The following is a 14,267-nucleotide window of genomic DNA, read 5'->3' on the forward strand; positions in this document are numbered from 1 at the left end:
ACAACCTCAGACATTACTACTCAGGACATCATGCCCCTTAGGCCTTTTGGTTTTTGTAGGTTTGTGTTTGTTTCTTCATTGCCTTTGTTTTTGAGACAAAGTGTCCCTTGCTAGCCTGGCACTGGATATATAGACCAAGCAGCCTCAAATGCACAGAGTTCCACTTGCCTCACCCTCTGTCTCCCAAATGGAAGAATTAAAGGCATGTACCTCCATGCCTAGCTCATCTTGACTTTTAATACATATATTACAGGACTTACTTATCCTGTGGGGACAGTGCACTTATTTTGCAATAGGGGCAGCAACCAGATTCTAACATTGCAGTCTGACACTCCCCATGGTCACATGTATGCAGAAGCCCCATATACATACCACAGCCCTAGGCTGTTCTTCCACAGAAAGTGCCCCTCCCCTGTGAATGCATCATGGCTGCAGGGTCCAGTCTGAGAGCTATTCTTAGTTGTCAACTTGACTCTATCTGGAATGAATACAATTCAGAAATGGAGAGCACACCTGTGAGAGAATCTCTGCCTGGGTTGACATGGGTGAATCCACTTCTTCTCTGAACACTTGAGGCAAGAAATCACACCTGTAATCTGGGCTTCACATTCTGCTGGACATCTGTATACCAACACAGAACAACATCTGTTCTTTGCTTGCCTGTCCTCGCCTTGCCAGCACATCCATTCTTTCACTTGCATTGGAACCTACTCCTTGGATTCTAGCATGTGCTGAAGACTAGCTGAGGCATCCTGCGTCGTGGGACTGAGAAACTACTAGATACTTGGGCTTTCCATTCACAGCTAGATATTGTTGGATTGGCTGGACTACAGTCTGAATGTCATCCCAATAAATCCCCATACATACATATATACATACATACATACATACATTTGTGTGTGGTTGTGTGTGGATGGGGAGAGAGAAAGAGAATGAGACAAAGAGATAGGCAGACAGACAGAGACACACAGAGAAAGAAAGACAGAGATTCATTCCATAAGTTATGTGATTCTGAACAACACTGACTCGTACATCGCTGTTGGGTGAAACATGGTTGTCACTGCAGGAGACTGGTTACAACATCCTGGACAGAAATCATCCCACAGTAGGGTCCTATGGGGATTCAACTAAGGACTTGAAACTAGAACAGAACCCATGACTTGAGATTAAGGGAACAGCAGGTGACAGCAGTGAGTCTGGACACAGGGGGTAGATGGTAGTCTGTAGAACACAATAGAGCTCATTATATGAAAATGTTGGGGTCCAATAGCTGACCTATGGCAGTCTCATCATGTCCAGCCCCTTCTTGAGAGACTTAGCAGTCAGGTGACCATTTACTTGCAGACCTCAGACAGTAGGACAAGACTAAACAAATCCTGGAAGTGAGCGCTCATGACTAGGAGGGCCCATCCATAGACTTCCCTGAGGCTAAAGACAAGGTTCATCTGGTGGAGTGCTGGCCTGCCTGGCATGCGCAGAACCCTGGGTTCTCTTCAGCAGGAGACAAAAGTGCACAATGGACAAACTTCTAACCAAGCACAAGGTCATCTTGGCTACGTAGTAATCCAAGGCCCAGCCTCAGCTACATGAGACTCCAATGAACAAGAGGGGGATTTTCTGACATGTATAGTGGTCCTGTTCCTTCTCCTGGCTGATGGCCCATCTGTGGTGAACTCATCCCGATGGTTCTGTGTTTAGCATCTCCAAGGACAGGATGGATGGATAAAGGCGTGTTTCCATGTGAGCTGGGAGTGAGGCCGTGAGAGTTGTGCCTGGCTCAGATCAAGGGATCAAAGGACCTGCATTCATTTTGGGACACAAATTGTGCAAGTAGAAAATTTACTATGGAAATCTGTCCTCTCCTTCTTAGGCACAGCACTGTCTATTAGTCCCCAGCTAACAGAACTCCAAGGGCCAGCATCGCTCACCAGGGTGGTGAGTTTCCATCAAAGTAGGGATTGGTGGGCACACATCCTGCATCTCCAACCCTTCCTTGACCATGGCCTGGGAATCAGAAAGCATGGCTGCAGGCCTGTGCTGTGAAACATCCGTTCATGGAGAGGTACAAGAAGAGAACCCTTACATCTGCCAGGTGGGCTCTGATTTCCTACCCTCAGGACCCAGGTAAATTTGTCTGTCTCTGGTCCTCTGAGCCTACTATTTCCTATCTGTCCGTGGAGTTAATATCATTTTTAATAAATGTCTTCCTCCCACAATGCTTCTCATTTCTCTCCTAATGCTGCCCCCACACACACAAGACCTTAGAGAGTAGCAGATTGTGTCCAGGAGCAGAGACACAGAGAGAAGCAGGTAACAAGGTCCACACTGAGAACCACTGCATGAGAACCGTGTTCCTCTCTCCTGTTCTCCTTGGAAACTGTCATCTCAACCATAGGCCCCAACCTTCCATGCTCCTCCTCAGGTGACAGACCATGGCTTGCTTGGATCCCATGTTGGGCTTCCTTTCCTCACAGGCCCATCTACGAACACTTGCTTTCCTTATTTCCTGCCATGTTGGTATTCTGTCCTCTGGGGTTCCCTTAGGACAAGACTTCCTTTCTAAGTCCAGTTTGTCTTAACATTTGATAGCCAATGGGTCAGCGTCTACCAGAGTCTGCTGGGACATAAGGACAGCATCCATACTGACCAAAAAGGTTGAAATCCAGGCTGCTTTCACAACCAGAGGTGGTGTATGGGCATTTGACAGTGTGGCTGTAGTTGGCCCCCATATGCTCATAGGGAGTGGCACTATTAGGAGGCATAGCTTTGTTGGAGTAGGTGTGGCCTTGTTGGAGGAAGTGAGTCATTGCGGGGGTGGTCTCGCAAGTCTCCTATGCTCAGGCTGTGCTCAGGGTAGATACAGTTCACTTCCTGTTTCTTGTACATTTGAATGAATAACTCTCAGCTTCTGCTTCAGCACCATTTCTGCCTGCGTGCTGCTGTGTCCCACCATGAAGATAATGCACTAAACCTCTAAGACTAGAAGGCACTTTAAATTAATTATTTCTTTCATAGGAGTTGCTATGCTCATGGTGTCTCTTGTCAGCAATAGAAACCCTAAGACAGGCATGCATGATTCAGATCTGCCAATCACAGTCCTGCATAGATGCAGTTCTTATTGCATCAGTGACAAGCCCTGAATGTGTATCAATCAGGGGCCTTTGCTGAGTCATTGGAAAACTGTCCCATCCCCAGGGGACTTGCTGAAGTTAGGAGGGTGATGGAGAAGTCGCCAAGGCTTCTCATGACTAAAGTAGAGTCTCCTGGGGCAGCTGTGAGATGTCTGCTGTGGTGTAACTGGATCCAAGCCTCTGAGGCTGAACTCAGCAGCAGCCATGGTCACAGTGATCTTGGCAACTGGAGTGGTGTCTCCTCTGAGCATCTTTGGGGTGTTCACAAAATCAGGCTGTCAAAATGATCATCTGTTGAGTCACCTAAAGCATGGTTCAACTCCTCCGTCCAGGCATCTGGGCACAGAGAAGGAACCTCATGGATGGTACTCCAATAGTCATGTGGCTTGCCATATCAGTTTCCATTGTTCAAAAGGGAAGAACAAAAAAGGGGCCCACAACAAAGGCTTACACAGAACCAGCATTCTGAACAACAAATACATAAAATGCCCTCAGGGTGCAGGGAACATGATTGTTGGAATAGGAGCAGACATGGGGTCTAGCCGGGTTACCACTCTAGGGTTTGAGTTCCCCAGCCAGAGCCATTCAGTAACAAAAAGTACTGGAGGAATCTGGGCACGGTGGCATAAGCCTACAATCCCAATGACTGACAGGTAGAGATAGCAAGATTATGAATTGGAAGCTATCATTAGTAAATATAGAGTCTGAATCCAGTCTGGGTTACATATGACTCTGTTTTGGAACCAACAAACCAGAGCTAACCAAAACTCCAACAACAGAAAGGCCATGGAGGCAGGTCATCCATTAGTTCCCTTTGGTTGGAGAAGGAGAACTTGAAGATGTAACAAGTTTTTGTTTAGATTCACTGAAATAAATGTTGTGACTATTAATAGTTTTGTTTAAGCAACATAGAAAGTTAAACAGGAATTGAGAGTTTCTCAGTTTCTGTGACTCAAACTCAGTGAAATGTCAGTTCCTTCCTCTGTCTTGGCTATCTGCAGAATCTGAAAGACTTCATCCAGAGGAATAGGTGGCTGATCTGGTCACCCAGCTGCTCACTAGACTTGTAGGGCACGGTATAGAGTCTCTTCTTGGGGCTCCCCTCTACAGGGGTGCAGGGAGGTGCTCACACTGAGGTTGGGCAGCAAATGAAAAATGTTGATGCCATCAAGGGGAGAAAAAAATAGTTCAGATGGGGGCGGGGCAAATGTGCTACTGTGATGTCCTAGTGCAGCCTGAGTGTCCTGTCTACACCACAGGTCATCATCCTCCACCCTCTCTCTAGTATCCCCTCAACTCTCTCAGGACCCAGTCTGGGCAGCTACTCTGGGTTCCTTCTGGGCTGCATTAATTGTCACTGGGGAAGAGAACTCAAGGTGTGGGAGAGTGGGTGGTGTGACAGATGGGTGGACATGTGGACACTTCTCATCTATGAGTTGTCTGCTGTGGCAGGGCCCATCTGCCTTTCACTGTATTATTTGAGGGAAGTTTCTAGAATTGGAAGGGTCATATGGAAATAGGAAGGGTTGAGTCTATTCTCTGCCATCACTGGCATGGAAAACACAGTTGGGTATAAAATCAGGGTCTGAATGCTGGGGACACGATCAGGAACTGGAGTCTGAAGAGTCACAGAGGCTGGCCTGAGAAGGCCGTGGTTACTCAGGATGAGGACTGGGTAGACATGTGGAGGCACATCAGCTAGGGTTGTCTCCCTGAATGACATGTCTGTCTGTATTCAGGTGCACATGTGTGCTCATCAATGTGGAGGCCAGCAGACAACCTCAGGCGTTACTACTCAGGACACATTTCACCTTGGATTTCTTTGTTTGTTTTGGCCTTTATGAAATAAAATTTATATAACCATTGCTGGTTTGGAACTTGATAAATAGACCAGGACAGTCTCTAACTCACTGAGACCCACTTGTGTTTGCCTCTGCCTCTGCCTCTCCAAAGCTAGAATTAAAGGCATGCACCACCATGCCTAGCCCTCTTTAAGTTTTAACTTTTAAAATTACACTTGTTTATTATGTGGGTGCAGGGCACACTTGTGCTATAGTCTGAGCAGCAGCAAGGTTCTAACACTGCAGTCTAACATTTCTCATGGTCACATGTATGTAAAAGCCCCTTGGACATGGACACTGGACAGCCCCAGGCTGATCTTCCACAGAAAGTGCCCCTCCCCTATAAAAGTGTCATGACTGCAGGGCCCAGTCACTGCTATTGGGGCAAATTGGGTTCTCACGACAGAAAAATGATTACAGCCTGCTGGACAGAAATCATCCCACAGCAGGGTCCCTATGGGGAAACAACTGAGTCCAGGACTTAAAATTAGGACAGAGTTTATGATTTGGGATTGAGTGGCTAGTAGGTGGCAGCAGTGAGGCTGAGCACAAGGTACAGCTGGAATCCTGAAGGACCAACCAGAGTCTGTTGTGTAAAAATGCTGGAGACCAACATCTGGAACATGGCAAGCTCTTTAGGCCCAGTTCTTCCTTTAGAGATTTAGCAAGGGTAATCTTGCTAAGACTTAGCTAAGACAACCTTTACCCACAGACCCTAGACAGTAAAGCAAAGCCAGATGAAACCTGGAGGCAAGCACTCATGACCAAGAGGGCCTCTTCTCAGACCTCACTGAGGATTAAAGACAATGCTGAACTGGAGGAGTGCGTACCTACCTGGCATGCACAGTACACTGGGTTCTATCTCCAGCAGGAGACAAAGGGGCACAATGGGGCACACCTTTCATCCAGAACACGGGAGGACAGAGGGGAGGTTCTATAGAAATTCAGTCATCCTTGGCTACATAACAAGTTCAATGCTCAGCCTGGGCTTCATGAAACCCCATCCAATATGGAGGGGGACGGGCTTTCTGACAGGTACAATAGGCCCAGTCCCCTCTCCTGACTGATGATCCATTTGGGATTAAATCATCCCTGAGGTTCTGTGCTCTGCATCTCCAAGGCCAGGATGGATGGCTACAGAAGTGCGTCCATGTGCAGCTGGCAGTGAGGCCACGGGAATGAGGTCCATGACCATGAGAGCTCAGGCCAAGGGATCAGAGGACCATGGGGACTGTGAGGAAAGCAGAGAAAGCAGATATGACAGAGGGCAAGTGCATAGTCACCTGAGAGGAACATGGAGAAGGCAATCAGTGCCAGGAAATCTAAGGGAATGGGAAGTCACCTTTTCACATGTCACTCTGGGAAAATGATGTCACTTCCTCAAGTACAATCGCATCTTCCTGCCCTTCAGGGATCTGATGGCACCTTGTCATGGGAAAGGGTAGGATGACCCTTCACAAACCCAGCCCTTTGGTCACCACAGCCACTGCCCCCACATCTCACAACTTGACTATTCACGGGCCAGCTGTGTCCACACTCAGAGACGACCCAGGCGATATGTTATACCTGATACAATGATGCTCTGAACCCTTTTTGCCCACCCCATTCAAAGAAGGTTCTGGAACAGCTACAGCTAGAAGGAATCACTGAAGTGTTCTGTGGGAACAGCCTCCCTGGAGTCCAGCAGCAGATCCGTGGCCTTTGAAGGGAGTTCAGAGGCTGCACTGAGCAGGCAGCTGGAAGTCAGTGTGGAGAGTGAGACTACAAGAACTCAATGGAACTGAAGTCCAATCGCCTGCCGTGTGCCAGTCATGTGACATGTGCCAGGCTTCTCTGACCCTTGGTTTCCTCCTCTGAGTGTGTGCTAAGGTTGGTGGGAGGCAAAAATTCTCCTTCAGAAACAGGAGTAGCTATGGAGTCGTTGTCAGGGTGAGGAAGACAAGTCTATAATTTACCAGGAAGCACAGAGAAGTTACAGGTTAGGGAACAGCGAGCCGCCAGGGCGAGAGTGTCCACTGGGCCTTAGGATTCCAGGGCTGCTGTGAGGAATCCCTGACAGGCAGCAAGAGTGCAAAGAGCAGACGATGGTGGGGGCACCAAGCTGGGCCTGGGGACTGAATGTGTTTCCTCATCACCTCCTCCCTCATAGTTTCTGGTGAGCAGAAAATGATCAATCCCTTATCTGTGATTATGAGAGAGAGAGAGAGACAGAGACAGAGACAGACAGAGAGACAGAGACAGAGAGGCAGAGAGAGAGACAGAGAGAGAGAGAGAGAAAGAGAGATAGCCACAGACAGCCAGCATGAGGCGAGACATAGTGAGAAACAGACCGAGGGGAGGGCAGGAGTGGAGGAAATCGGGAGCTGAGGAAACAGTGATTACACGCTGCATAGGGAATGGGAAAGACTGGATGAGACAGGAGCTCAGGGTGGAAGAGAGGAGAGCCCAGCATGCAGAGGTCAAGGCTGCATCTTCCAGCAAAAAATGGGGGCTGGGCTCAAGGGCGCAGTCATCTTCTCACAAGGGCAGATCTTCTGTAACGTGGGAAAGAAGAAGCCAGAGTGATAAAGGAAGTTACTGGCCACAAGGAGGTGGAGAAGGTGAGGTCCTGTCCCCACTCAGTTCTCCACATGAGAAGACCCAGGGAATGTAGGTCACTTTACCCTGACTCTCTCCTGACTCCTGAGCACCCAGGGTTCTTCCACGGGACCTCCTCCACTGTCTGATGGTTCTGCTGGTCTCACTTCCTGGAGGTATTCTGGACATGGCTTTGGTCCTGCTTCTGCTGCTCGTAGCAGCCTGCCTGCAAGCTGGTGAGTGGTGGGAACCTCACTACTGGGGACCTAACCACAGGAGGGGGTGAGTGGGGCTGTGAAGAGTGGGCTGTCATGTGGACAGGTGACTGCTAGAGGAACCAGCCTGTCCTCTGAGCCACAAGAGAGAGCTCATCTTCAGAGTGGGTCCAGCTCAACTCTTCCTGTCTGTCCTGTCCCCTACTGGACAGTGGGGATAGCCCTTCCCGAGTCCTATGCCTGCCTGTGGATGGAGACTTGGGAAATCTGGGTTGTCCTTTCCATCCCCTGCAGCGGTTTCAGATTCTTCCCCAACCTTCCCAGGGAACTCAGCAGTAATCATCAGTTTTAATACCTTTGGTGTCGACCAACCAGCACGCCTATCTGGTGTCCAGGGCAGCTCCATCGAGATCCCCTTCTCCTTCTACTTCCCCTGGGAGATGGCAAAGGATCCACAGATGAGGATTCTCTGGAGAAGGAAGTCCTTCTATGGGGAATTGATCTACAACTCTTCCTCGGGTTTCATACATGAGCATTTCAAGGACCGGCTCATCTTGAACTGGACACAGCCTCAGACATCCGGAGTCCTCAGAATTCTGGATTTGAACAAGAAAGACGAGACAGTGTACTTCTGCCAAATTCATCTGAACACAAAAAGAGGTGTGCAGAGGTGGCAGTCTATTAATGGAACCCAACTCATCATCACCCATGGTGAGCCACCCTGGCTGTGGCTTTGACGCCTCTGGCTTCCTTGTCCCTTACATGTCCCCTCGGGTTCCACAGCTCTGAGACTGGTTTTATATCCCTTTCCCTTGGCTCTGCCCAGGCCTCTGCAAACAGGATCTTTCCACTGTAATTATGTCCAAGCCTTGGCTATCTCCTTGATGTGTCTGTCATTCTCTGCTCAGAGGGAACCCCACCTCTCTCTTGGCTTCAGGTTGTGTCCACCCCCTAGGTCACCTCCATTCTGATCCAAACTAGCACTATGGTCCTGCCCACTTCCCCTTCTCCTGACCTCAAGGTGAATTGACTTTTCCAGGATGTTGCTGACTCATTTGGTCCTGTGTCAGGGCTCCTGTTAGTCCCCGTATAGAGCATCTCCACACAGCACCAACTTAAGGCCAGAATGAGCAGTAGGTGTCCATTGGATATTCTTGGTGTCCTCTGGTCTGACTATGAACTGCTAGATGTCACCACAGTCCCCATTTCCCTTACTAAATCCCCAGAACACATCCCTCAACTCTCTCTACCCACTCCATGTCTCCTCTCCATCTCCCAACTCCCCTTTCTCCTCCATTGCTCTACTCTCCCTTATAAGCACCAAGGATTTTTAAACTAATATCCCAATTTCATGATGTGGTTGATCTGTCTTCTGATCCTGGCCTCTCCTCAGAAGCAGAAGTAACTGCAGGCCCATGCACACTGAGCACCGAGGCCCAGCCTTGTCATCGTGGAACTCTATACATGGCCATCCTGAAGCTGAGGGAGTCTACCTGCTCGGTTATTGATCACAGCCTTGTTCCAAGGCTATTTATTTATTCATGATTTTCACAACACTGGTTCTCATGCTTGAGCCCTGGCTGTCCCAAAATTCACTATGTAAACCAAGCTGGCCTTCAGCTCACAGAAATCTCCCTGCCTCCATCTCCCGAGTGCTGAGACTAGAGTCATGTGCCACCACATCCAGCAGTGACTGTTGACTGGATTAGAGCCAACCCATGAGAGGACACCCACAGCCCAGTTCTCTGTGCAGTCTCTACGGCTGCCATGCTACCTGGTATAATGTCAAAAGGCAGCTGCCCGGGCTCAGGGTAAGGAAAGGAACTGTCTCATGGCTCTAGAGCTGGGATTTTCGACCTTCCTAATGCAGAGACCCTTTATTTAATACAGTCCCTCAAGTTGTGGTGACCCCAAGCATAAAATTATTTTGTTGCTACTTCATGACTGTAATTTTGCTACTCTTATGAATTATAGTATAAATATATGATAAGTAGGGTATTCAATATGGGATCCTTGTGGGCTTATGGACCCACAAGTTGAGAGCTGCGGGTATAGAATTTCCAAATGGGTAAGTGTTGTGGAAATTAAACATAGTGATGTTTGTAGAACAAATGAGTGTTCTCTGCCCTGTGCTGTGCTGTACTCTTATGGCTAAAATTATATATATATATATATATATATATATATATATATATATATATATATATATATATATATGTGTGTGTGTGTGTGTGTGTGTGTAATTGTGTGATACAGTTACGTATTCTGTGTGTGTGATCATGTGGTTCTATACATTCAGGTGTGTGTATGTGTGAATGTTCACATTTGTTCAGTGCATGTGAAGGTTAGAGGACAACTTCAGGTGCCATCCACCCTATTTTTTGAGACAGGATCTCTCACTGGCTTCAAGATTGTCATGTAGGCTAGGTTGTGAGACCAGTGAGCCCCAGGGACACGCCTGTCTCTGCCTCCTCTTTACAGGGATTACAACTCACTCAGCTCTGTTTCCTGTAGAACTCTCTATATAGATAGTCTGGCTTTAACTCTATGTATAGACTCTATGTATAGAGTGTGCCTGCCTCTGCCCCTTGGGCTAAGATTAAAGGTCATGCCCAGTTCACCCAGATCATTATATGGATATTAGGGATCAATCTCAGGTTCAAAGTTCTAGGAGTAAACACTCTGTAGACTGAGATAGCTGTGTGCTTCCTACATTTACAACAAAACTGTTGGGTCTCCGTGGCTTGTTCATCTGTGACAAGATGAAGATCTAAGCACACTCAGCCAGGACAGGTGGAGGGTGTGCACTGAACTTGCTCTCCTAGGGTCTCAGCCTTCAGCATGTGTTCCCCTCTGTGAACTTCTAACAGCTGCTCCCCATCTCACCTCCCATAGAGGAGACAAGATGTGACACTCACCCCATCCCTCCTCATCCAGGGAGGATCTTCTCACTCCTCATCTCTCCCTAGCAGGCAGAACTATCACGAAGAGCCCCTCCATCGTTACCTCTGCAGTCACCACAGCTGGGCTGAAGGACAGAGAAGGCCAAAGGAATCCATCACTTGTGAACCTCGGAGCCACAATTGGGGTGGTAGTGACCACGGCTGTACTCATAACCCCCGTCTATGTGATGCTGATCTTCCTCTGGTGGAATAAAAGGTGAGTGGTCCAGGACAGGGCCTCATCTGATCTTCCCATGTGAGATTTTCTGTTGTGTGACATTGAGAAAGGCAAATGTTTTAGTCAGGTCTGCAGAGTCATGGAACTTATGGAATAAATATATGTATATATTAGTATATAATGAAATTTATTTATGAATATATATAATGAATGTATATATAGGAATTTATTGGAATGGCCTCTAGGCTGCCATTCATCAATGACTAGTTGTGAATGGAAAGACCAAGAACCCAGTAGCTACTTCGTCCCATGAGGTTGGGTGTCTTAGCTGCTCTGTTGGGATCTCGGAAGCAGAAATGAATGTGTGACAGAGGTGAGAGCAAGCAGGTGAAAAATATCCTTCCTTCTTCCATTGTGCTTAAATAGGCTTCTAACGGAAAGTGTGGCCCAGGTGAAAGGTGTGCCTGCCAGCCTCAAGGTCTGGATCAAAGGCCTGTTGTCTTCCTCCCTCAAGATCCAAATCACAAGTGTGCCCTCCGTTTCTAGATTATACCTCATTCCAGACACAGTCCAGATGACAACCAAGAACAGCCAGCGCGGTAAACATGTGCAGGGCAGAGTCACAACGACAGAGAATGAACTCAACTATGTTGGAATCTCTGCCTACTTCCTTAGAGTCCCAGCTGGAAATTAGAGAACCGAGTGCAGATGAACACAGCCTGCTCCTAAGGAATTCAAGGGGCACGCGGGAGCCCCAGGGGCCAACTGCTCCTTTGGAAAGAGCTGTGGCTACTAAACAAGGTCTGAGTTAGAGCAGCCTTCAGGGACAGCATCTCACAGGAAGTGAGACCATGAATAGAGAGAAGTGCCTGAGTTGGGGAAGTGGTAACAACACAGAAATTAAACAACGGTGTGCAATAGACCCACCGGGGAAAAGAACATGTCTGGGAAGAACCTACACTAAGAGAGGTGAAGGATTTGTACCCTAAAAACGACACACGGCTGAGAGAAATTGCAGAACAGCCGGGAGATGGCTCAGTTGGTGATTTGTTTGACCCACAAACACAAGTATGAACATGAGTTCCATCCCCAGGATTCACAGATAAAGTTGACTACATTGGCAGATACTGGGCAGGAAGAGATGATAGGATCCATGAGGCACACTTTGCTGCCAGGCTTGCCCAATCAGTGAACCCCAATCAAGGGCAGACCTGCCCCCAAAACTATAGTGGACAGCTCCTGCAGGATGATACCCAAGGTTGTCTTCTACCACCCACATGTGTGTGCACATAAGCAAATGTACACATACATATATGTGCTGACAGAAATAAATTTATAAAAGTAGGGAAATACTGAAATATGTAAGGATATTTGAATAAGGAAAATTTTTTTAAACTCTTTACAATATGAAGCAGTCTAAAAATTCAGTGCAGTCTCTATCCAAATCCCAATTACTTTTTTGTAAAGACAAAATGATTTGTCTCCTAAAATCAAAGGATTCTAAGAAATAAACACAGGGGACACAGTAGAGGGCTCCTACTGTGGGAAGGTAATGCCAGCATTGGGAAGTGAACCAGGCAGGGGAAATAAAGAGTTCACACTGATCTGAAGTTACATAGAAAGTTGAAGGTGAACCTGGCTTCTACAAGACCTTGGACACACATAAAACAAAGGCAACGTGTGGACTGGATTCAGAGCAGACTTAAATCCATGGTAAGAAGACTACAGGACAGGAGCAGAGATGAGCAGATAGTGAAGTGGATTGGAAAGCCCAGAAACACAGACTTGAACATGCAGGCCCTGGTTTTCAGAAGGGCTCAGCCCTGCAATGGATAAGAGGAGCAGCTAAGACGAGGAGAGCTTCAGTCTGGGGGGCAGCAGAAGTCTGACTGGGATTCGAACCCTGAGACTGAATCTGCAGGGAGCAGCAGCCTGTACTCTCAGGGAAGCCAGGAAGCCAGGTTCCCAGGAGACAAAAGGGAGGCCTGGTGAGTGCAGAGCAGGGAGAGCAGGGAAGGGACAGAGTTCAAGGCAGGGGAAGGAAGGAAAGGGAGAAGGGCATGGACAAGGGGCAGTAGACAGGAGAGCTGTCCTCTGATTGGCTGTGCTGTGCAGGACAGCTGAGGACTGGATTCAGGTCCTGGGGACTCTCAAACCTGTCCCTGAATATTTTCTTCAGAGCTGTTTGCTTCTCTGGACCCCTAATGTTGTCTGAACACAGAGGACAGCTGAGAGACAGACAGAGGATCAGCATGGCTGCCACACTGACACTGGTTCTTCTCCTACAGGCCAGCAGACTAAAGCTGAATCCCCAGTCAGGTGAGCGGCTGTCATTCCATGGAGCAGGTGAGAGGAAGTGTGTTGTGAGAGGCTTGCAAGCAAGGTAGAGAGGAGACTGTGGTAGAAAAGCCTTGCACACGGGCAGGAGGACCTGAGTCTGACTGGGAGCAGCTGCATTATAAGACAGGGAGGTGACAGGAATTTGTAAACCCAGCCCTGGACGAAAGAGACAGCCAGAGTCATGGAGCTGTCCGTCCAGCTAGTCCAACCTAATTGCTGAGTTCCAGACCAATGAGGACCATTTCATAAAAAATAATGTGGATGACTCCAGGGGATAAATCATGCTGATAACGTTTTCCAAATTTACTTTAAAGGAGGTATTTCAAAGTAGCATATTAATGGACAAAGAAAAGTGGGAGCAGTGAGATAGCTCAGTGGGAAAAGGTGTCTGCAGCCTAGGCCAATAACCTGCATTTATTTTGGGGATCCAAATTGTCCAAGTTAAAACCTGACTACGGAAAACTGTCCTTTTCTTCTTAAGCACAAAAATGGTCTCTTAGTCCCCAGCTAACAGAACTCCAGGGGTCAGCATCGCTCATCAGGGTGGTGAGTTTCCATCAAAGTAGGGATTGGTAACCACGCATCCTGCATCTCCAGCCCTTCCCTGACCATGGCCTGGGAATCAGAGAGCATGGCTGCAGGCCTGTGCTGTGAAACATCCGTCCATGGAGAGGTACAAGAAGAGAACCCCACTTCTGCCATGTGCGCTCTGATTTCCTACCCTCAGAACCCAGGTCAATTTCAATTTGTCTGTCTCTGATCCTGGGATCCCAAAGTGCTGTTTCCTATTAGTCCATGGAGTTAGTAACATTTTTAATAAATGTCTTCCTCCCAGCAATGCATTTCATGTCTCTTTTCATCACACACACACACACACACACACACATGAGACCTTAGAGAGTAGCAGATTGTGTCCAGGAGCAGAGACACAGAAGAAGGTAACAAGGTCCACACTGAGAACCACTGCTTGAGAAACCTGTTCCTCTCTCCATTCTCCCTGGACACTGACATCTCAGCCACAGGCCCTGGACACTCCATGCTCC

The 14,267-nt window shown here is 48.0% G+C and overlaps 1 protein-coding gene across 9 annotated transcripts; it reads left to right on the forward strand.

Annotated features, from left to right (window-relative positions):
• The first annotated feature begins 7,525 nt into the window (after positions 1–7,525).
• LOC125398805 (paired immunoglobulin-like type 2 receptor beta-2) lies at positions 7,526–14,062 on the forward strand. Of its 9 annotated transcripts, none has more exons than XM_087903441.1 (5): positions 7,526–7,785; positions 8,089–8,424; positions 10,734–10,923; positions 13,173–13,230; positions 13,706–14,062. In XM_087903441.1, the coding sequence occupies exons 1-4, from the start codon at positions 7,698–7,700 to the stop codon at positions 13,183–13,185; spliced, it is 627 nt and encodes a 208-aa protein (XP_087759567.1). In that variant the 5' UTR covers positions 7,526–7,697; the 3' UTR covers positions 13,186–13,230; positions 13,706–14,062. The 9 variants fall into 9 exon arrangements, with proteins under 9 accessions (XP_087759567.1, XP_087759568.1, XP_087759563.1 ...); XM_087903442.1 differs by having other exon boundaries at positions 10,737–10,923; XM_087903437.1 differs by having other exon boundaries at positions 7,531–7,785; positions 8,089–8,475; positions 13,173–13,203.
• The last annotated feature ends 205 nt before the right edge of the window (positions 14,063–14,267 follow it).

The sequence above is a fragment of the Myodes glareolus genome, chromosome 2, assembly GCF_982192425.1.
Source record: "Myodes glareolus chromosome 2, mMyoGla1.1, whole genome shotgun sequence".
Taxonomy (NCBI): Eukaryota; Metazoa; Chordata; class Mammalia; order Rodentia; family Cricetidae; genus Myodes; species Myodes glareolus.